Genomic DNA, 23,877 nt, shown 5'->3' on the forward strand with positions numbered 1-23,877 from the left:
TTTATTATCTTGTAATTTTAAGTGCAGCAAATTACCTATTAAACTCTCAAATTTTCATAAACAAGCTCTAGAATCCTGGAAGATTGCTTTCAAACATAATTTCTCTCCACACACGTATATTATTTGGAATAATGAAAATGTACTGTGTGGTAACAAATCACCTTTTTTCAAAGAATGGGTGGATCAAAATATTCTTTTTGTTTCTGATTTGTTCAGTGCTCAAGGAGACCTTCTTTCTTTTTCGGAGTTTATGTCCATGAAAGGTGCTGTGATTTCTGTAAGAGATTTTAATAAGGTGACTAAAAGTATTTCTGTCAGTGTAAGAACCTTGTTTAAAGCGCATTTAAGATACTACTGTTTAAACAACTATATTCCTACACTTGCAATCAATGGTGTTAACGTTTTAGATAAAAAATGTAACAATTTCTTTATTAGAAATGCTCTTTCTTCAACTCCAAGAACCCTTCCTAAAGCACAATCTAAATGGAGTATTTGTTTTCCAAACTCTGATTTGAATAACTTATGGGCATTTTCTCACAAACTTTTTATCCCTAATAAAATTAAAGAACTCCATTTTAAAATTGTTCATAGATATTACCCTTGTAATTTATTTTTGAGCAGGTTTTCTGAGAATGTATCTTCTTTATGTTCCTTTTGCAATATTGAAGAAGAATCTATCCTACATTTATTTTATCAGTGCCCATTTTCTAAGTCTTTCTGGTCAGATGTTACCTTGTTAGTTTTTTGCTGGTGTAGCAAATTGGTGCAAATGTCAGAATCTATCATTTTTTTGTCAGATTTTCATTCTAACGATACTAATCTTGATTATACGGTATTGTTACTTTGTCTTCTGGGCAAGTTTCATCTTCACAAAGCCAGAACCATTCATTGTTATCCTGATTTTAGAATATTCTCCTCTGATATAAAGTCCCTCTTTTCTTCCTTTAAGAAAATGTCAAAACCTTTAAACTCAAAGGTTTCTAAAACAAATAATATCCTTGAGTCTGTTGTAAAGAACCTTTAATGTGTTATATTGACAAACTGTAATATTGTATAGCCTGTCTCAATCTCTTTTTATGTCCGTATACCTCCCTTGTTTTATTATTATTATTATTTATTTTTTTATTTTTTTTATTCTCACTGTTAATGCTTGTATCTTTCAGTTAGCAATAAAAAAAAAAAAAATAAAAAAAAAAAAAAAACATTTAATATTTAGATTTAACTATTTAAAATATCTCTAAGTTGACAAATATTGTTGTAAATGTGCTAAAAAGTGACCGTCAAAAATTCATACCAGTTTTTTAAACATTGTTTGAAGCTAAATGTGACAAAATGTTGCTGTTATTTTCAGCGTGAGCCGCTTTCCAAAAGGCGCCCCCATATGTTAAAACACATCAGCAACTCGTTTTAAAATGATACATTTATGGATAAAATATCACAACAACATAAAATAAATAAAATGTTAAATAAACATCAACAACAATAGTATTATTTATTTATTTTAATTTCCTAAGAAAGGTTCATATAGCATGTGTCAAAAGCACAAGATGTTTCTTATACAATAATACTGTAACGAGTGCTATGATAAACACCAAACATAAGAGATATCTTTCATAATGAGAATATTAAGGAGAACTTATTAAAATATAAGAAGAGGGAAAAAGAGAGAAAACAAAACAGAACAAAAAGAAGTATACGTGTAGTCCTTGTAGAGTTTCAAAACAAGTCTTGAAATCAGTCTTGAAATGGCCGATATCGGGTTTCCTTTCAGACCTTTTACATTTGTGTGTGCAAAACTTACTAAGTAATGAGATTTAACATAAAAATATAACTCTTGTGTATATATTTTTTTGCCATAATAAATAATATAATCTCTTTTCTCTGTTAATTTTAATTCCACTTACATACATTCAACATCACTCCTCCAAAAGAATTTAACATATACATTAAAAAAGATGTGAAGTAGTTTCCGCATCCATATTACAGAACACACAAGATCCGGAAAGATCAGATTTATCTTTTGTTTAGGAATTGGTTTGTTGGATAAATTCTATGTAGCCTGTAACTAATTTAGAAATATATTTCATAACTTTGTTGTTAACACAGTATTTGTTAATGTCCAATTAATATTCTCAAAATGATTATTTCCTTAGTATTTAGTACAGAACGTTGCAGAGCAATGAATCAAACATCTAAAAAATATATATTATTGCATCTTTAAAATGAACAATATCATTTATCCCATGGTAACAACACCCATGTCCCAGGAGCGTACTGAGCGTACTAAGTGTTTGTTGAACTTCTTTAAATGCTTATTTACATAATGGTTATATTTTTCTAAATTAAATAGTAAATAAAGTGATTTATTTTTTTTCCATAAAGTCCTATGTTGTTGCGGTGTACCCTCTGTCCTCCATAAAGGGACCGTTTACATTTGTGTATATAAAACTTACCAAGTAATATAATAAGATTTGACATAAAAACGTGACTCTTGTCTAAATCTTTTTTGTCATAATAAAAAACAACAACAACAACAACAAAAAATCTTTTCTCTGTGAATTTTAATTCCACTTAACATATTAAATAAATATTCCACATCAATCCAAAAGAATTTAACATACATTCAAAGAAAAGATGAAAAATAGTTTCAGTATCCTTTTTACAAAAGACACAGGATTCAGAAAGGTCATTTTTATATGTTTGTTGGATAAATGTTATGTAGCCTATAATTTTAAAGTATATTTCATAAACTTTATTATTGATACAGTACTTGTTGTTATAAGTCCAAATCAATCTCCAATTAATATTTCCAAAATGGTCATATTATGAACAATATCAAATGTTGCGAGGCGCCTGACATGCGACGTCATCAGCAGGCGACACGTGACAGACGCACTCGCGACGTCATCAGCAGGCGACAAGTGACATAACGCGCACCTGAAAATTGTTCAGGAGCGACTGCAATTCATAACAGGTCTGTGGAGATTATATAGAGTTTGTATAGAGAAAATAGAGAATATAATCTAATAACGATTCACAGAAATATAAGAGCAATGTCTGTTGAGTTTGACAGAATGTATGTCTGACTTCTGTAAGTTAAGGGGATGAACGCGTTTATAGTTAGTGATGAAGGCAGAACTCATGCACTCATCCTCCTCATGCCTTACTTAAATCACAGCCTTTTGTGTTTCTCATAAGGACTGTTTGACAGATACTTTGCCAAGGTGCAACACACCTCTAGAGTGAGTAGTAGCACTGTTAGGTAAAACTGGATGGGGATTAACACTGGTCAACTCGTGCTGTAGTCAGTTGTTTTTTATTTTATTTATTGAATACAACCAAGGCAAATGTGTTCATTCTACAGTACGTAAAAAATTCGAATGAAAGGCTAAACACAGTTTAACCAAAAAATTACTTAAAAAGGACAAAAATAAATAAATAAATACATATTTGAAATCATATCTTACATGAACTTAGGGTAAAAAAAACAAAAAAAAAACAATAAATTAAATTAAGGGGCAATATCACACCAAATCATATGAAATCAAAAGATCAAGCAGCTTCATCAGTGAATCGATCACTTACGATATTTGTTCAAAAGCAGATTCGTTTGCAAACAAACAATCACTAGAGACAATCTTAGTTTCAGTGAGTCTTGGGTTGATGAAATCATCGTCGAGTAATCGCTGTTTAACTCGCGCTGGCCGATAACGATTAATCAACCGATAGTTTTAAAATGCAAACTTTATTACAAATATGTAAAACTGCTGGACCATCATACTGTACTTTTTTTTTTAAATATAAGTATTAATATATTAATTATACCTTATCATTCATGTCACCACGTTCATGCAAGAGAAACAACATTAAAGTGTAAAAAGTGACATTAGTCACACGTGTATATTCTTAAATTTTTTTTTTTTTACTTTCATTTTAGAACACTTGATTATCTAATCAAAATATGTATTATAGTAACGATAAAAAAATAACTGAAATTGAATGTGTTTCTGATTTGTTGATATGTTTCTGTCGGCTGCTGTATCGACGATAGTTCTCTTTCTCACGTCTCTAGTTTTAAATATGCAACTTCACTGCTTATCGAATGCATAAAAGTGACAAGCTGGATATAAACTAATGCAACTTAGATGGTAACGATCGTGACAGTAAACATTTGGGTTAGGCCACAATCCCCCTGTGGTGAAAATCCAGCTTTTAATGTAGTTTATGTTAGGGCTGGGCGATATGGCTGAAAACTGTATCACGATATAAGTGTTTCATATCGGTCGATATCGATAATTATTGAATTTTTTTATAACATATTTAAAATAAGGACCAGTCCAGGAGACAAATATATTACATTTAAAGATTTTTTATTTTAAATTTAACCTACCTCTGATTATAATCCCATCAGTTAAAAAGGCAGAAATGTCAACACGACCATGGAAAACTCAAAAGTCTAAAATCACAATGAACACTTAACAATTATCTCTTAACATTAAGGTGCAAAATTAAAGAATACGTAAGAAATGCTTTATAAAGGGGTGGGCGATATGGCAAAAATATAATATTACGATTTCTTTCTATAAATTATATAAATCTATTTCTTTCTATTTTCTATAAATTATACATTGATACTTATTAAAGCTATTAATAAAGTTATTAGTCAAGAGCAGTGAGTGATTTTCTCTTTACATTTTGTTGTTTTATTAACATTAAAGGGATAGTTCTCCTAAAAATTCTAATTTTCATAATTTACTCTCTCACGTTGTTTTAAACTCGAATAAGTTTCTTTCTTCTGTTGAAAATAAAAGTTATTTGGAAGAATGTGGGTAACCAAACAGTTGATGTACCCCAGTGACTTCCATAGTATATTTTTCCTCCTATGGAAGTCAATGGGGACCAGCTACTGTTTGGATACCCACATTCTTCAAAATATTAATATTAGAAAATATTAGAAGGCAATTAATACAGGTTTGGAACAACATTAGAGTGCGTAAATAATGAGATAATTTTTATTTTTGGGTGAACTATCCCTTTAAGGACAAGCGGCAGCGTGTTTACTATTACTACTGTCTCTTTAAGAGCTGCGCGCGACGCGTCTATTATACACGCATTTGACAAGCAGATTTCTCTCAATTTTCTCAAGTTTGCTTTCACTTTAGACATATCCGACTAGTTTATGTAAACCTTGTGTGTATAACAGTATTAGCAAAATAAGACTCGAAAGATAACTTAGTATTCAGGCGCTGATAGACAGGCTTTTAGTGCATGTGAGCTTCACATGTATGCGCTGAGAAACGTCTCCGGTTACTATCGTAACCTCGGTTCCCTGAGAGGCGGGAACGAGACATTACGTCACTGACGTATATGGGAACTCCCTTCCTTCTCCGTTTTCACTGAAATCTTATAGGCTAACGCCAGCTGGAGACAGCTGGCCAATTGACGCGAAACATGCAAATGCTGACTGGACCGCGGGCAGTATAAATAGCATGGGCGCGACAATTACGTCAGAATCAAGACTGAACGCTAGCACAGCTGATCAAACGGCGAGCACGGCGGCTGACGTAATGTCTCGTTCCCGCCTCTCAGGGAACCGAGGTTACGATAGTAACCGGAGACGTTCCCTTTCAAGGCGGTCACTTCGACATTACGTCACTGACGTATATGGGAACTGTATAGAATCCCGCCGTGAGCGCAGTGAAGATAAGCCCAGAACGGGGTCAAGCTACACTCCCACGAGAGACAACAGTTCTAAGCCAGCAGCGCCGCTAGGAGCACTCGAAACTGATAGGCGAAACTAGACCAAGAACGTCTGCTCCGACCTTACCAAGTTGCATATCCAATGCAATGAAGTGAAGACTGCACTGGAGAGGGCAGCACAACACCATAAGCACTCGAGCACAAGAGTTAACACAGTGTCGACGGCAATAGCGGTGACAGCTGCATAACCTTATAGCCATACACAAAGTTAACAGGAATTGAAAACTACTGCGTAATGCGGAAAAAGCTATGTAACATTATAGTCATAACACAGAGTTAGCAGCAATGGTAACTCTGCATAATGCAGATTACTGCACAGCTGGTGGTAACAGTTCATGAGTACATTAATAAAACTCACCGAACCCACGACGCTATAGGCAGTGCATCAAACTTGAAACCCTGGCGAACGTGTTCTGAGAAGACAGCCAGCATACCTAAATCCCATAGGCATAGCCAACATTGAAAGCGTCGAATTCAGTGAGAAGTCTCAGTATAAACAGCACGTCCCTAGTACCATCCATCAAGCACACAAACAGCTGGTCAGACTGCTGCCTACTGATCCACGTACATCCGCAAAGCCCTTACAGGGCCAACAGCACTCTGAGCATCGGCATCATGCGAGGCTGACGGCTCAGCAGATAAGGCGGGCAGGGATCAATCTGTGCTCTGAACGGTGTAAGCGACTTCGGAACGCAGCTTGGTATCGGACGGAGAGTGACGCTGCAGTCACCAGGTCCGAGACAATGCAACATCATTCGCTTAGAATGAGCGTAGGTCTCCAACGTGCTTCACTGGGGCGAGAGCAGGTGAATTAAGGCCATCTCAAGAGAGCTCTCAACACTTGTTAGTGTAAGTGTCTTGCTCAACTATGGACCCAGCAGCGGACACACAAGAAGGTTTCACAGCTTGGGGATGATAGGCTAGTAAGGGGGTCACGAGGAACTAACACTCCCTTGTAGAACATAGCCAATGTTCTAAGCCGATGCACAGAAGTGCAAACCAACACATAACTGAATGTACATAAACACAGTGCTAGTGGCCGTAGCGACAACAACTGTGAATATACGCAGTTAGATAATATCCCCATAATAGCATAGCACCTCAGTAAGTACACAAACACAGTCGTAGCCGTAGCTACAACTGTGAGTAAACGAGTTAACACACAATAGCCAGTTGCACTGAAGGAAACAGGGCAACATAACAGCGTAGCCCATGTACGTAACAGCATCGGTCGCTGTAGCGCGTCCATGTATGTACATAAACGCAGCGTAAGTCGCCGTAGCGACAGAAACTGTGTAGAGACAGAACTGAGATGTACAGTTAGATCAGGATGGCTAGCTGCAACAAGGAAATGGGGCAGCATTACAGCATAACACATCCGTGTACGTACCTACATCCAGAAACTGTGAACATGCACGGTTAGATTAGGATAGCTAGTTTTGCACTGAAGGAAACAGGGCAACAAATAGCAAAAACACGTCCTTGTACGTACATAAGTGCAGTGTAGTCGCCGTAGCGACAGAACTGTGAATATGCACAGTAGATAGGATAGCTGGTTGTTGCACTGAAGGATAGAGGGCAACATAACAGCATAACACATCAGAGTGCACATTTTAAACATCTGTGTGTATAATGCAGCGCAAGTCGCCGAAGCGACCGAAACTGCATGAATATGCTCAGTTCAAACACAATGGTCAGTTACGTTGAAGGGCAACATAACAGCATAACGCTTCAGTGTGTACACAGATGCAGCGCAAGTCGCCGTAGCGACGACTGAGACTATGCATAAGCATAGTTACATTTTGTGTACAAAAACCACAGCGTCAGAGGCATAGCGACATCGACTGTGAATACGTAGTTATCAGAATAGCCGGTTGCACTGAGGATACAGGGCAATATATAACGGCATACATCATAGACACGTATATCAATGTACATAACACAGCGTCAGTGGCATCGCACAACAACTGTGAATACACAGTAATCAGGGTAGCCAGTTGCACTGAAGGATACAGGGCAATATATAGCGGCGTAATCGTAACACATATCAGTGCGTAGTGTGTGCACAGCGTCAGTTGCATCGCACGACAACTGTGAATACGCACTGCGTAGTAATCAGAATAGCCATTTGCACTGAATGACACAGGGCAATATATAATGGCATAAATCATTACACATAACAGAGTACGTAACACAGCGTTAGTTGCATCGCACAACAACTGTGAATACGTAGTAATCAGAATAGCCATTTGCACTGAAGGATACAGGGCAATATACAACGGCAAAATTCATACACATAACAGTGTGTAGTGTGTACGTAAACACAGCGTCAGTTGCGTCGCACGACAACTGTGAATACGTACTGCGTAGTAATCAGAATAGCCATTTGCACTGAAGGATACAGGGCAATATACAACGGCAAAATTCATACACATATCAGTGTGTAGTGTACGTAACACAGCGCAAGTTGCATCGCGCAGCAACTGTGAATACGTACTGCGTAGTAATCAGAATAGCCATTTGCACTGAAAATACAGGGCAATATAAGTGGCATAAATCATACACATAACAGTGTGTAGTGTGTACGTAACGCAGCGTCAGTTGCATCGCGCAACAACTGTGAATACGTAGTAATCAGAATAGCCAGTTGCACTGCAGGAAACAGGGCAATATCGTGGCATAAGCATAATACACACAATCAGGTACATTAAAAACAGCGTCAGTGGCATCGCACAACAACTGTGAATACGTGGTAATCAGAATAGCCATTTGCACTGAAGGAAACAGGGCAATATAACGGCACAAATCATAGCACATATCAGTGTGCAGTGTGTACATAAACACAGCGTCAGTGGCGTAGCGACAACAACTGTGAATACGTAGTTAAATCAGAATGGCCATTTGCACTGAAGGATACAGGGCAATATAACGGCACAAATCATAGCACATATCAGTGTGTAGTGTGTACATAAACACAGCGTCAGTGGCGTAGCGACAACAACTGTGAATACGTAGTTAATCAGAATGGCCAGTTGCACTGAAGGATACAGGGCAATATAACGGCACAAATCATAGCACATATCGGTGTGCAGTGTGTACATAAACACAGCGTCAGTGGCGTAGCGACAACAACTGTGAATACGTAGTTAATCAGAATGGCCAGTTGCACTGAAGGATACAGGGCAATATAACGGCACAAATCATAGCACATATCGGTGTGCAGTGTGTACATAAACACAGCGTCAGTGGCGTAGCGACAACAACTGTGAATACGTAGTTAAATCAGAATGGCCAGTTGCACTGAAGGATACAGGGCAGCCTGACAACATAAGCTGTAAGCACATCAATATGTAATGTTACGTAGGCCCAGCGTCAACAGCATAAGCGGTAACGACTGCGCAACCCCGTAGTCAAGACTGACTAACGTTAGAAGGGGTAAACACTCACCGAATTGCGGTTGTGCACTTTTGTCAGATTGGGGCGTCAAGAGACTCATAGCATCCGCACTTTGCGCCTTTTAGACACGGAGCCATGGCCTTTGCCTCATCCCTCTAGACGCGCGTCTTTGAGCATGACTATCCATAGGACGTCGTGGAAGACGGAGTCTTTCTTGAAGTAGCCTGGCTGAGTCGATACCGGGCTAAGTATCCTCCACAGAGCCTATCGCGTCGAGTCCTTCTAGCGAGCACGCGAAAAGGACCGGAGTGGCGACGGGCAGCGCTAACTCGTCTTTGGGCAGGAGAGGGCCCACCAGCGGCCTGCTGGCGGCAGTGGGCCTCATCCCCGCTGATGCCCGGGTTTATTCCCCTGAGGGCGCGCACTGTCCGGCACATTGCCTGTCGTCCGCGAGTGCGGCCTCGGTTGATCCTTGTTAGGGTAGAGCGAGTCAATAGGACCCGCACATATCTGGCATGTAGCAGCCATCGGATGCGGGGAGGAAACATGGTGAGTAACCTCTATTGCAACTTCCACGATGACTTCAGATAAGACTTCTAGCGTGAAGAAAGAGATTCTGACTAGAGATGGGGAGTCGACTCCAAAAGAGTCGATTCCTCGACTCTCACTAGCCCTAGTGTCGGAATCGACTCCAGGTCAGGAATCGACTCCCAGTGTCGAGTGTTTTTTTCAAGTTCAACACAGCAACAGTTCATTATAACGAAAAGATTATAATGAATGTAAAGATACGGAAATTAAAATAAAAAGATAAAGAAATGAGAGGGAAAAAAAAGTAATGCCAGGAAAACAAAGAACAATAATGTATAGATAGATAGGCTACCTTATACGCTGAGTTTTGGTTCATTTATGAGACGCGCTTCAGTTCACTCGCCGGCGCCTACGTGTCGTGATTATCTATTTTCTACTATATTTACTTATTTATTAAATCCTGGATGAAACATTGATTAAAATTAAGATACAATTAATACAAAACGAAATTCACTTAAAAAAAAAGGCTTTGTGCTTTCTGTTTGAGGTCTCAGTGAAAGTTTTAAAGTCGCTTTCAGAGCGGTCATGTCCGTAACAGAGAACTGTCACGTCTTTTGTTTTTTCCTCATAAATGGGAACACGAAAAATTAAATAAAATCAATATTTTATGTTCTGTGGAGGCCCAACCCTTCTTCATCCGGTGGGTATTACTTTTGGGTTTGCGCAGTGTAATTCACAGAATTAGGTACAAAAAAATATTTTGCTACCTAAAAGTGAAAGATTTTTTGTGTCCCGTAACGCATGTGTAGCCTAGGCTATTTCCCATTAAATATAAAACGCATACTGATATTTTTCAATATGTATTAAATGCATTTTCTGAGAATTTATATTTCAAGTTTTTACTGCAAATGTCCCGTTTACAACGATGGAATTGCCCAATATTAAATAATTTACCCTCAACTAGTTTTGTGGTGTAGGTCTACGTATTGTAGGCTATAATGTTAACTTCAAAAAAGGTGTGTGTCGCGATTCTGCCTTCTCACCGCGACACAGGTTCGTAGATCTGAGTGTAGCGATTTCGGATTCATATTGCATATTGTTACAGCCCTAATTATTAGAATATAGACATTAAGAGAATAAATTGTTATGCAAGTACTTTTACTTTTAATACTTAAAGTACATTTAAAATCAGGTAGGCTACTTTTTACTTAAGTAGGGTTTTCATTGTGGTACTTCTACTTTTACTAAAGTAAATATGTCTCTGGTTATTTGTACTTTTACTTAAGTACTGAGATTCAGTACTTCCTCCACCACTGGTAATAATATAACTAATATTTTTCAATGTTAAACAAAAAAAGTTAAAAAATAAAGTTAAACATGCTTAAGTTAAAGATCATAGCTTCACTACATTAAAATTATATAAAATAATATACAAAATAAATAGATAAATACACTGTCTAAAACAAGTCTGCTTTTACAAGTTTAATGATTAATACTAACATATTGCACACTTAAATATGATTTGAAGAAGCTGCGATGTGAAAAGGAGGGGGATTTATAAGGTTTAGTTGATTAAACATTTTAGTATAGGAAACATTTGTATCCTCGCTCTTGACTCCTCAGGAAGCCTCCTCGTTCCTCGCCCCCCTCCCGGTGGAATTAAAGAATTTAGATGTCCTACATGAGAGCGGAGCTCGATCGGTTTCAGGGTCGTAGGACATACGAGCGAGAAACGAGGAAGCATATTGAGACGCACCTTCTGAATCCTGACCCTATTTTAATTCAAAGTAAATGGAGTCGAGGAGTCGATTCCACCGACTCCAAAATTAGGAGTCGGGAGTCGGAGTCGACTCCAAAAAAACCGGAACCGAACACCCCTAATTCTGACGTAATTGTCGCGCCCATGCTATTTATACTGCCCGCGGTCCAGTCAGCATTTGCATGTTTCGCGTCAATTGGCCAGCTGTCTCCAGCTGGCGTTAGCCTATAAGATTTCAGTGAAAACGGAGAAGGAAGGGAGTTCCCATATACGTCAGTGACGTAATGTCGAAGTGACCGCCTTGAAAGGGAACTAGCTAGAACAGCGCATAAGCACGCGAATAACAGAAAAACTGACGACGGTCTTGCATAATCTGCAGACGACATTGGTCTGACTACGGTCAGACTTTAAGTCAGGCGAGCTGACTTTTTCTGTTTTATCTAGTTACTAGAGAGTGAGTGCCTTTGTTCATGCAATCAAACTTGCTTTGCTGGTTTCTTCCAACGAAAAAAATAAATAAATAATTATCGAACGTTTTATCGAACGCATTTTTTATTGATATTGATTACGTGTCTATCGCGATACATATCGTTATCGTTTTATCGCCCAGCCCTAGTTTATGTGTCTATGTGGTGTTTTTAATGTGCTTTAAGACAAACCATGTGTAAGTTCATAAGTCGACAGCATTGCTGAGTATTTTCTCCTTAAAACTGCAGTGAACCAAAGACAGTCTCAAACACACGCTTTGAAATCGCTGGTGTTTCTGACGTCACAAACTACCTTGTAACCAATCAGATCAACGTGTGATCGTCAACCAGTGGATCTCTGAGCTGAGTGAGTGAGTGGAGGCGGGGCTCATTTGCATATTCATAGAACCGCGCATACTAAATGAGGCAAGGGTGTCGAGTTACATTCAAGCTATGTTAAGGCATGAATAATTTTTTAAATATGTAATTTTGGTGATCAAAGATAAGTTTTAAGGGATAAAATGATTGACCACAGGAGGACTTTAAATGCGTATCTGAAGTGTCAGCGCCTCACATCAAAACAAACTCCACGAGGCGTCACTGGCTACGTTTACATGCAACCAAATAATCCGTTAGTAATCGGATTGTCGGCTCAATCGGACTGAAAGCCTTCATGTAAACACCTTAATCCATCCGATTGAGCTCGATCCCAATGGAATTTCAATCCTGATAAAAGAGGAGGTTTATTCCTTTTCTAATCCGATCGAGAGAACATGTAAACGCTTGATCAGACTGAGAACCGAAACTCAAAGGACTGCGCATGTGCAATGACGTAGAAATAGCGTTATGACGTGCGGAAGGAGCTGTTCTTCCTGTTGAATAAAGTGTCTTATAAATAAGTGTCCCGTCATCCTATAATTCTCCTTTCACTCAACATCTGTTAAGTGGAGCAGGACAACGTCCCACCAGTCCTTGTTTTCAGATTCTCATCCACAGACGACTGGTTTTGGGCATTTTTACAGCGTGATAAATATAAGCAGCGGCACAATGGTTCATATGATCATTCTCTCCAAATTATGACTAGAGATAAATATTAAGTCTGCTGTTTAAAACAAATAAAGAACCAATGCAGGAGAATGGTTATTATGCGCCAACAGCGGGAAACTCTGTATATTTGTGCAGTGTGCGCATGTCAAAAAATATATTCAGATTTGAAGCTTGTGACATATCAACGTTTAGCTTGTGTTGTCAAAAGTACTGACTTCAGTACCAAGTCTGAATCATAAACACCTTTTTATGAGTTTAATGAAGAACTCTGTCTCATCTTCTGTCCAAACATACTAATACTCGTGTAAATGCTGTCAGATTGTGAGCTCTGTACTCTTGTGTGTGTGTGTGCAGGTCAGGATGTCCCGCGTGTGGACGGGAGGTCACTCCTCCCCGGTGTTGTGCGCCGCCATCTCCAGTGAGGCGATGGTGGCGACCGGAGCCGAGGCAGGAGAGCTGACCCTGTGGAGCCCCGCCGGCTCTCCGCTCTCCTCGCTGCACCTGAGCGCTGACGTCACGGGCCTGTGCTTCTCCCCGGCGGACCCCTCGCTCCTGTCCGCCTGCCACGGCCGGGCCGTGACCCTGCTGGACCTCAGGAGCCTGAAGACGCCACTGGCGGAGCTGAGGGACGTGGCCGAGGACGAGATCAACGGTGTGTGTGTGGACGAGAGCGGGCGGACGCTCGCTGCGGGCGACGACACCGGTGCCGTGACCCTCGTGGATCTGCAGCAGATGAAGGCCACCGGGACCCTGCGCACACACACCAACATCTGCTCCTCCGTGGCCTTCAGACCGCGCCGGCCTCAGAGTCTGGTGTCTGCGGGACTCGACATGCAGGTACGACGACACCCGGGGTTTCTGGAGCGCTCTCTGATGGGTCTGTGTTACAGGCGCTGTGAAAGTGGGACACGATGACGAGATCATCCTGTTTAAAAAAAGTATCTAATGGGTGATATAAAGCCAATAGCCTATATGTGACCCTGGACCACAAAACCAGTCACATGGGTCCATTTTGAAAAGCTGAATAACTAAGCTTTCCATTGATGTATGGTTTGTTAGGATATGACAATATTTGGTCGAGATACAACTATTGTAAATCTGGAATCTGAGGGTGCAAAAAAATTCGAAACATTGAGAAAATCTCCTTTAAAGTTGTTCATTTATGTTGGCGATTGTGCAGCATTCACTCACACAAATAAAAGTTTTATATATTTACAGTAGGAAATTTACAAAATATCTTCATGGAACATGATCTTTACTTGGCCGAAAACCGAAAATTACTTTTCTTAATTATTTTTAAATTGTGTTAATATTAGACTTTTAAATATCATGAAATTGTATTAATCTGAATTTTTCCATTCAGATTAATACAATTTCATGATATTTAAAAGTCTAATACATTTAAATTCAAATTTTCTAGTAAATATTCTAGAAAAGTCTAGTAAATATTAATATTTACATGTAAATATCATGTTCAAATCAATATTTTATTGATTTGAAATAACAAATCAATAAAATAATCAAACTTTTATTGAAAGTAACAACAACAAATTGGACAGAATATATTTTAGAACAAAATTAAATGTATTAATTTTCCGTTTTCTCCATTCCGTTCTTTTCAACAGAATCAAATTTAACTTTATTTATTTACATTTTTTTTTACCAATTATCCAATAAATATTATTATAAGCAAAACAGTAGTCAAGTAATGAACTCTTTGTGAATACAAAAAGTTTAAATATGCTAAAAACAACAGGCAAAACACTGATCCTGCTGATTATGTAAACGTATTTCTACTTAAATAGAAAATGACTGCTAAACAACAGTAATAGAACCAAACCAACCTCAAACTACAGATGAAGCCTCGAGTCGAGGACATAGTTTTGCAGGGCTACACAAATTATTTTAATGTAACGGCTGTACACATAGCAGATTAGACTGCTTTCTATTCAAGTAAAAGTGAAAGGTTTCTCTTCAAGAGCAAGAGTTGCTCAGCTTTCCTTTTTTGGTGCCTATTTTTCCACAATATATTTTGAAATTCTACACACTGTCCCTGTTAGTACTGCATTTTCACCAGCTATACGTTGATGATGCAAAGCAAAACTTTAAGCTTGAAAACACTGACAGTTAAAAACATTGCACATGGAAACTTTTCTCAGACGCCTTCAACATTTCTCACATTATCACAGTTTATTCACTATAGTTTAGAAAATGGTTATAAAATATGACAAGAACTCAGAGTTTTCTCACACATGAATTTTGTTGAATATCTGTCAGCTGTTAAATTTAACTACACAATTAGATAATACCAGTTTAGCTCAACCAATCACCAAGCAATGCTTCATTTTGTTCAGTCTGTGTGTAAAAAGAGCATTTGCAATTAAAGAAAAAACACTTCAGCAAAACATGATCAGGTCAAAGTGTCTGTATAAATTTTACTGGTAGTCACTGTATGAAGAATATCTGGGTATAATATGTCACAGTTTACTTTATTTTGCTCTCCTCACTTACATGAACTACACTCACCTAAAGGATTATTAGGAACACCATACTAATACTGTGTTTGACCCCCTTTCGCCTTCAGAACTGCCTTAATTCTACGTGGCATTGATTCAACAAGGTGCTGAAAGCATTCTTTAGAAATGTTGGCCCATATTGATAGGATAGCATCTTGCAGTTAATGGAGATTTGTGGGATGCACATCCAGGGCACGAAGCTCCCGTTCCACCACATCCCAAAGATGCTCTATTGGGTTGAAATCTGGTGACTGTGGGGGCCATTTTAGTACAGTGAACTCATTGTCATGTTCAAGAAACCAATTTGAAATGATTCGAGCTTTGTGACATGGTGCATTATCCTGCTGGAAGTAGCCATCAGAGGATGGGTACATGGTGGTCATAAAGGGATGGACATGGTCAGAAACAATGCTCAGGTAGGCCGTGGCATTTAAACGATGCCCAATTGGCACTAAGGGGCCTAAAGTGTGCCAAGAAAACATCCCCCACACCATTACACCACCACCACCAGCCTGCACAGTGGTAACAAGGCATGATGGATCCATGTTCTCATTCTGTTTACGCCAAATTCTGACTCTACCATCTGAATGTCTCAACAGAAATCGAGACTCATCAGACCAGGCAGCATTTTTCCAGTCTTCAACTGTCCAATTTTGGTGAGCTCGTGCAAATTGTAGCCTCTTTTTCCTATTTGTAGTGGAGATGAGTGGTACCCGGTGGGGTCTTCTGCTGTTGTAGCCCATCCGCCTCAAGGTTGTGCGTGTTGTGGCTTCACAAATGCTTTGCTGCATACCTCGGTTGTAAGGAGTGGTTATTTCAGTCAAAGTTGCTCTTCTATCAGCTTGAATCAGTCGGCCCATTCTCCTCTGACCTCTAGCATCAACAAGGCATTTTCGCCCACAGGACTGCCGAATACTGGATGTTTTTTCCCTTTTCACACCATTCTTTGTAAACCCTAGAAATGGTTGTGCATGAAAATCCCAGTAACTGAGCAGATTGTGAAATACTCAGACCGGCCCGTCTGGCACCAACAACCATGCCACGCTCAAAATTGCTTAAATCACCTTTCTTTCCCATTCTGACATTCAGTTTGGAGTTCAGGAGATTGTCTTGACCAGGACCACACCCCTAAATGCATTGAAGCAACTGCCATGTGATTGGTTGATTAGATAATTGCATTAAGGCGAGACACGGCAGGCAAAAACATCGTTTTTTTTTTTCACTGGTCAATTTTGAGATTTTGGGTTATTTGTCTTCAATAACATGTATTCTTTCAGACTTGAGCTGATACACATTTAGGTCTTTATTTTACTACACTTTGTCTGTTTGAGTGTGCAGATTTCGCCTAAATTCATCAAAAGTTGGCGTTCTAAATCATCCCGCTCCTCCGCGATCGCTCTCTGTACCCCTTCATCTCGTATACCGTTGGAAAGCTCTCTCTCTTCTGTACAATGCTGTCGGATCCAAATATGGTCATTTCCTGTCTATCAGCAACCAATCATGAAAGTAAAACAGGTGATTTAACTCGAAATGCGCAATCTCATTGGCTGATGCCAATTTCTGACAACGTGATTCGTCCAGAATCGTCACGTGACGCGCTTTGACATTTCCGCGGTAGTTCAAAATGTCGAAAGATATGCGTGTAAAATTCTCTCAGAGAAGTCGAAAACAGTTGTCATTAGCTAGAAGACACAAGGGATTACCAACGAAGACAAAAGATGATGAAATGCCATATGGGTCTTCACAATTTTTTTCATGAGAGCCGCACTGATAAGGACAAGTCAGTAGGAGAGCCATACGTCGTCCTTTCAGTTTCGGTTCTCAATCGACCAAGTGTTTACATGTTCTCTCGATAAACCACCTCTTTCAATCCGAACGAAATTATTTGTAATATAGCTGACACTTTGAGTTTGTAATGGGTTATGTTATAGCCCTACTTATTTTTAATGTTTTTAAGAAATATCTGTAGTGAGTGGCTGCTTGATATCGCCGTATTTTTTACAGCCATGCGAGCAACAAATTAAAGCTTGGCGGGCCGCATGAGGCTCGCAAGCCGCACAATGAGTAACCATAGTGCGTGCGTCGATGCGTTACGAACAAGCTGTAACATTTTGAACACATCTAAATGTAAGTCAAAAAGACACATTACATTTCAAAGCACTTAAAACCCACAAGCCAAATCCTAACCAACCAGGCTCCCTTCAGCACTGGTTCAAAACAACTCAACAGAACAAAACTAATTATGAATCATTCAAAATATCAATATTTAGAACATTGGAGAAAGCAAACAAAGTAGACTAAATTGTTATTTGACAGAGTATCTGCACACTGTCAGAGAAGAAGAGACAGATCCTGACTATAAATACAGGCTCAGTGACCACCAACTGGGTCAGACAGAGATGCACTTCCTCCACTGGGAAAAGGTATCTTCACTAAGTGATTTACACCTTGGACAAATAGCCAAAAGAATAAAACTTCCCAAAGTTAGCACCAGAAAAGAAGCTGGAAGTTCTCCTAGGAGAGGGTACAGCAGCTCCACTGACAGCTAAATATGTATCTGCCTGAGGGACTGTGATATACCGGTATTTAGCTTTTCCATTCCACCTGTGTGATGGACTGTTGATGTGTTGTTTTGGATGTTATGATCAGTGATGGATTAAGCAATAATGAGTTTTGGATGTTAAACAGTGTGATAGATGGATTTTACTTGGACCTAAAGCATATTTTGTCTGTAATTCATGGCTTTCAATAGAAATTAGTGCAATTTTGCCATAAAAATCTTTAAAGACCGTTTTCTCAAAATGAGTTTTTTCTTGCACTCCTAGTGACGATTTTCCGCTTCTGTAGCACCTACATACACCAAACTTTACAGTCGTATTCCTAACTATATTGTGAAGATTTGTTCAGAGGGATTTGTTGATATATCATTCTTGGCCTGATTTATATGACATTTTATGCCTAAAAATAGGGCGGAAATCAATTTAAGGCTATTGCCAGTATTTTCTGATTTACAGGGTAACAAAAGGAGCTATTCATTATCTCCTCTGAACATGTCTTTTCATTGAATATATCAACAAAATGCAAAAATAATTTTGAACCTTGTTTTTTTCAATGGTCAGATTCGTCACTTCAAAATATATGCAAATTAGCACATATTTAATTAGATATAGCCTCATTAGCATATTTAAAAATAAAATTAATGCATTTTTTTCTCCTATTCATGTGAGTAATCAACTGGTAAAGTTTGATGGTGATATCTGTAAGTTAACAATTTTACCCTATTCACCTGTAGTGTCTCGCCTTAATGAGAAATTGAACAGGTGTTCCTAATAATCCTTTAGGTGAGTGTATATCTGCACACACTAGTAAAGAAAAATATAAAAAATTATATCTGGTGTCTGAATAATCTTTGGTTTGACTGCAGGTAGACCTGCATGTAAACTGATGAGTTTAACTGGTGTCCTTCAGAAATCATTCTAATATGATGATTTGATGCTCAAGAAACATTTATGATTATTATCAATGTTGAAAACAGTTATTTACGTTTTTTTATCAGGATTCTTTGATGAATGGAAAGTTCAAAAGAACAGCATTTTTTTCTGAAATTAAAAGCTTTTGTAACATTAAACACTACCGTTCAAAAGTTTGGGGTCAGTAATAATTTTTATTGTATTTTTGGGGGGAAATAAATAAAAAAACTCAATACTTTAATTCATCAAGGATTAATTCAATTATTATTATTACAGACGTCCTGTGGTAAATTACATTATTCCATCCACCCTTGTACAGTGAGGAAAATAAGTATTTGAACACCCTGCTATTTTGCAAGTTCTCCCACTTAGTAATCATGGAGGGGTCTGAAATTGTCATCGTAGGTGCATGTCCACTGTGAGAGACATAATCCCCCAAAAAAATCCAGAAATCACAATATATGATTTTTTAACTATTTATTTGTATGATACAGCTGCAAATAAGTATTTGAACACCTGTCTATCAGCTAGAATTCTGACCCTCAAAGACCTGTTAGTCTGCCTTTAAAATGTCCACCTCCACTCCATTTATTATCCTAAATTAGATGCACCTGTTTGAGGTCGTTAGCTGCATAAAGACACCTGTCCACCCCATACAATCAGTAAGAATCCAACTACTAACATGGCCAAGACCAAAGAGCTGTCCAAAGACACTAGAGACAAAATTGTACACCTCCACAAGGCTGGAAAGGGCTATGGGGAAATTGCCAAGCAGCTTGGTGAAAAAAGGTCCACTGTTGGAGAAATCATTAGAAAATGGAAGAAGCTAAACATGACTGTCAATCTCACTCGGACTGGGGCTCCATGCAAGATCTCACCTCGTGGGGTCTCAATGATCCTAAGAAAGGTGAGAAATCAGCCCAGAACTACACGGGAGGAGCTGGTCAATGACCTCAAAAGAGCTGGGACCACCTTTTCCAAGGTTACTGTTGGTAATACACTAAGGCCGGGTTCACACCGGACGCAGAAGGGGCGCGGAATGGAAAATCACGCGCGGTCCGGCGCCTGCCTGTTCACACCAGACGCGTATTCTCTGCGGCGGTCGACAAGCGCTTCTGCTCAGTTGTTGTTTATTCAGAGCTATTTTTTACATCATGGGTAAGTAAATAACCTCATAAAATGAATACACAATGTTTCTGTAACCAAGAAGTTTGTACACTTCTTTTATTAATCCGTTGTCGAGACACACGCAGCCAGAGAGAGAATATGGTAGACAGTTTTTTTCTTTGCTTGTTTTCATCTTTCTAGTCTGTTTAGATACACAAATATGATCGCATTTGTCACTCGCGGTATTTTAATTTGAAAATTGCTTTTATTTTGACAATTGACCGGACGTCTCGTGTTTCTTGGTGTGACTTCCTGCCGGAATGGACGCGGATCACTCGCGGTCGCGCAAAAAATAGACCTGACGCCGAAACTGGCGCTTCACGGCGCGGGCCGGCCGTGGCGCTCCGCGTCTGGTGTGAACGACACCATAGGTTAACATGGGCCTCCGTTCCGCGCCGCTTCTGCGTCCGGTGTGAACCCGGCCTAAGACGTCATGGTTTGAAATCATGCATGGCACGGAAGGTTCCCCTGCTTAAACCAGCACATGTCAAGGCCCGTTTTAAGTTTGCCAATGACCATTTGGATGATCCAGAGGAGTCATGGGAGAAAGTCGTGTGGTCAGATGAGACCAAAATATAACTTTTTGGTCATAATTCCACTAACCGTGTTTGGAGGAAGAAGAATGATGAGTACCATCCCAAGAACACCAGCCCTACTGTGAAGCATGGGGGTGGTAGCATCATGCTTTGGGGGTGTTTTTCTGCACATGGGACAGGGCGACTGCACTGTATTAAGGAGAGGATGACCGGGGCCATGTATTGCGAGATTTTGGGGAACCTCCTTCCCTCAGTTAGAGCATTGAAGATGGGTCGAGGCTGGGTCTTCCAACATGACATTGACCCGAAGCACACAGCCAGGATAACCAAGGAGTGGCTCTGTAAGAAGCATATCAAGGTTCTGGCGTGGCCTAGCCAGTCTCCAGACCTAAACCCAATAGAGAATCTTTGGAGGGAGCTCAAACTCCGTGTTTCTCAGCGACATCCCAGAAACCTGACTGATCTAGAGAAGATCTGTGTGGAGGAGTGGGCCAAAATCCCTCCTGCAGTGTGTGCAAACCTGGTGAAAAACTACAGGAAACGTTTGACCTCTGTAATTGCAAACAAAGGCTACTGTACCAAATATTAACATTGATTTTCTCAGGTGTTCAAATACTTATTTGCAGCTGTATCATACAAATAAATAGTTAAAAAAATCATACATTGTGATTTCTGGATTTTTTTTCTTTTAGATTGTCTCCCACAGTGGACATGCACCTACGATGACAATTTCAGACCCCTCCATGATTTCTAAGTGGGAGAACTTGCAAAATAGCAGGGTGTTCAAATACTTATTTTCCTCACTGTATAATATGTCACAGTTTACTTTATTTTGCTCTCCTCACTTACATAAATGAACTATAGTTTCACCCACTAGTAAAAAAAATATTAAAATGATATCTGGTGTCTGAATCATTTTTGCTTTGACTGCAGGTAGACCTGCATGTATGATAGCGTGACAGTAAAGACATGTAAGTGTGACAGGGGTGTGTGTGTGTGTGTGTGTGTGTGTGTGTGTGTGTGTGTCGCCCGCAGGTGTGTCTGTGGACCCTCCCGAAGCCCCGTCCCGTCTGGAGCGTCAGTCTGCAGGACACACAGCAGGAGCACACGGGACAGGTGTTCAACCCTCCTCTGGCTCACTGCGTGTGTGTGTCGTCCTGCGGGGACGTGTGTGTGTGCGCGGCGGAGGACGGCGGGCTGCATTTGCTGCGTGCGTGTGCCGACGGCCGGCTCCGGGAGCGCGGGATGATCCCGGCACACAGTCAGGGGGCGTCGCAGGCTCACTTCATCAGCTTCCTCTCGCACCCCTACTGGCTCGCCAGCGGGGGCAACGACGGGCTCGTGGCGCTCTGGGACCTCAGCCGACACCCACTGGTGGACCACAGCAAGAAGAAGAAGAGGAGGAAGAAGAGGAGAGGCCAGAACCCGCAGGACGAGGAGGAGGTCTGTAGCTCAGAGATGAGACCCAGGCTGTGTTTCCAGCATGCGGAGAAGGTGAACTGGGTCTGTCCCGCTGTGCTGGAGGGGAAGCCCAGTCTGCTGGTGACCGACCAGACCAGCTGCCCAACGGTGTACTCGCTCGAACAACTATAATACAGCTGAGAGATCCTTCACGTGTATTAAACTTGTGGAAACTTCATGCAAGATCTGCAGTGTAAATGATGCTTTCTCAGGCGTTTGTTGCTCCTCTGTTGTGGATGTTTTTCAGGCCTCACTGCGACTAAAGCCGTTTTCAGACGGGACTAGTGTAACATGGAGAGGTGGGGTAGAGTAATTATTACCAGAGCTTCTCAGTGATTTTAGTCCAGTCTGAATGTACATCTCAGTGATCATTATGGACAGTGTCGGTAAAGATTACGGCGACTTTTACCGTCAGTAAAAAGGTCCTGAAAAATGACCTCAGGTGATACTAATCCTGTGTGAATAGACCCGCTGTAAATATGCACGTAAATATTCCATAATTTCCTGTTTAAAAGTAGTTTTCCATGTTTTTTTTCAAGTATGAAGGTGCTTGAAGTATGAAGATGCAAAATATCCCCTTTGGGGATATTTAATTTAATTTTATCAATCAATAAATTCCACTTGAAACAAACTTTGTTGTATTATTTTAATTTAATACTGTGAAGCTGCTTTGATACAATCTGTATTGTGAAAAGCGCTATACAAATATACTTGACTTGACGACTTGATGAAGCATTCAGTTGCATTCTAGATGCTGGGACGAGTCTGTGGCAAAACTCAAGTGTTTTACACACCATTCAGATCAGAAAGAAGATCGAAAGCACTTGTCAGAGGCACGACACTTCTTTTAGCGTTAGATAAGTGCCTATTACCAACAGAACCCACTCAGAGGTTAATTAATAAATCGTTCGACTGGACCTAACTATATATATATATATATAAATGTAGGTTATATTTGTTTTGCGCACATGATATCAGGAGAGTGATGGTGGTGTGTAAATAGTTACTGAGATTTCTTATCCACTGCGAATTGGCCATAATTATTACAGACGTCCTGTGGTAAATTACATTACTCCATCCACCCTTGTAAAACTAATCCCATCGAACAGTGCTCGAGTGGCTACATTTCACTGAGCTTTTCTCCTGCTGTGACACACAAGTTTTGTTTTGTTTTGTTTGAACTGGTGACACTTCAAAGTTGCTCGGCTCTGTTAGAGATTATTCTTACTCTGTTAAAATATGCATGGCCTCATGAAAGCAAGATTTCACAACAGTGAGTTTGTAATTCTAATTAGGGACCCACCTCTGATAACCATTATATAAGTTCTGGTCATTGTTAACTGAACAACACTTGCCTTGTGTAGCTCTGAGTGTGAACCAGGGCTGCACTATTAATCACAATCAACATGAAATCGCGCTTAAAAAGATTTGGCTTCGTGCGATTATGAAATCGCAAAGGCTGTGATTATTTTTAATGTGCAGCTTGTCAGTGAAGCACGGCTTCATTTTGGATTGATTGAGTTAGGAGAAATGCTTTTCTTTTATAAGGAAAGCCAGTTTAAGGCACTTTGCATTAATTTCTATGGTATTTGCATAGAGTGGGAGTAACACTGCAGTCCGGTGGCGAGGAGACGAGAGGACGTTTTTAATGGATGTCACTGGAGCAGAGGATTATGATGGTATTTACTCAAACTCAAAATCATAGTATTCAAAATGTCCCTGGATGACCTACAGCTTCCGGCCAGATTCTGAAGTGTGCATGTGATGGAC

At 39.8% G+C, this 23,877-nt stretch overlaps 1 protein-coding gene and 1 long non-coding RNA gene across 2 annotated transcripts; one reads left to right on the top strand and one right to left on the bottom strand.

The window, feature by feature from the left end:
• The first annotated feature begins 2,891 nt into the window (after nt 1-2,891).
• Nucleotides 2,892-22,738, top strand: LOC309505563 (WD repeat-containing protein 53-like). Its single transcript, XM_082178974.1, has 3 exons — nt 2,892-2,974; nt 13,312-13,794; nt 21,682-22,738. The coding sequence occupies exons 2-3, from the start codon at nt 13,318-13,320 to the stop codon at nt 22,237-22,239; spliced, it is 1,035 nt and encodes a 344-aa protein (XP_082035100.1). The 5' UTR covers nt 2,892-2,974; nt 13,312-13,317; the 3' UTR covers nt 22,240-22,738.
• On the bottom strand, nt 13,803-21,666 carry LOC309505584. The gene is made up of 3 exons (XR_014208498.1): nt 20,338-21,666; nt 17,888-20,034; nt 13,803-17,655 (listed from the first exon to the last, which is right to left on the bottom strand). It is a non-coding gene; the product is annotated as an uncharacterized lncRNA (long non-coding RNA).
• Nucleotides 22,739-23,877: the final 1,139 nt, after the last annotated feature.

Source organism: Leuciscus leuciscus (assembly GCF_965113295.1).
Source record: "Leuciscus leuciscus genome assembly, chromosome: 9".
NCBI classification, from domain to species: Eukaryota; Metazoa; Chordata; class Actinopteri; order Cypriniformes; family Leuciscidae; genus Leuciscus; species Leuciscus leuciscus.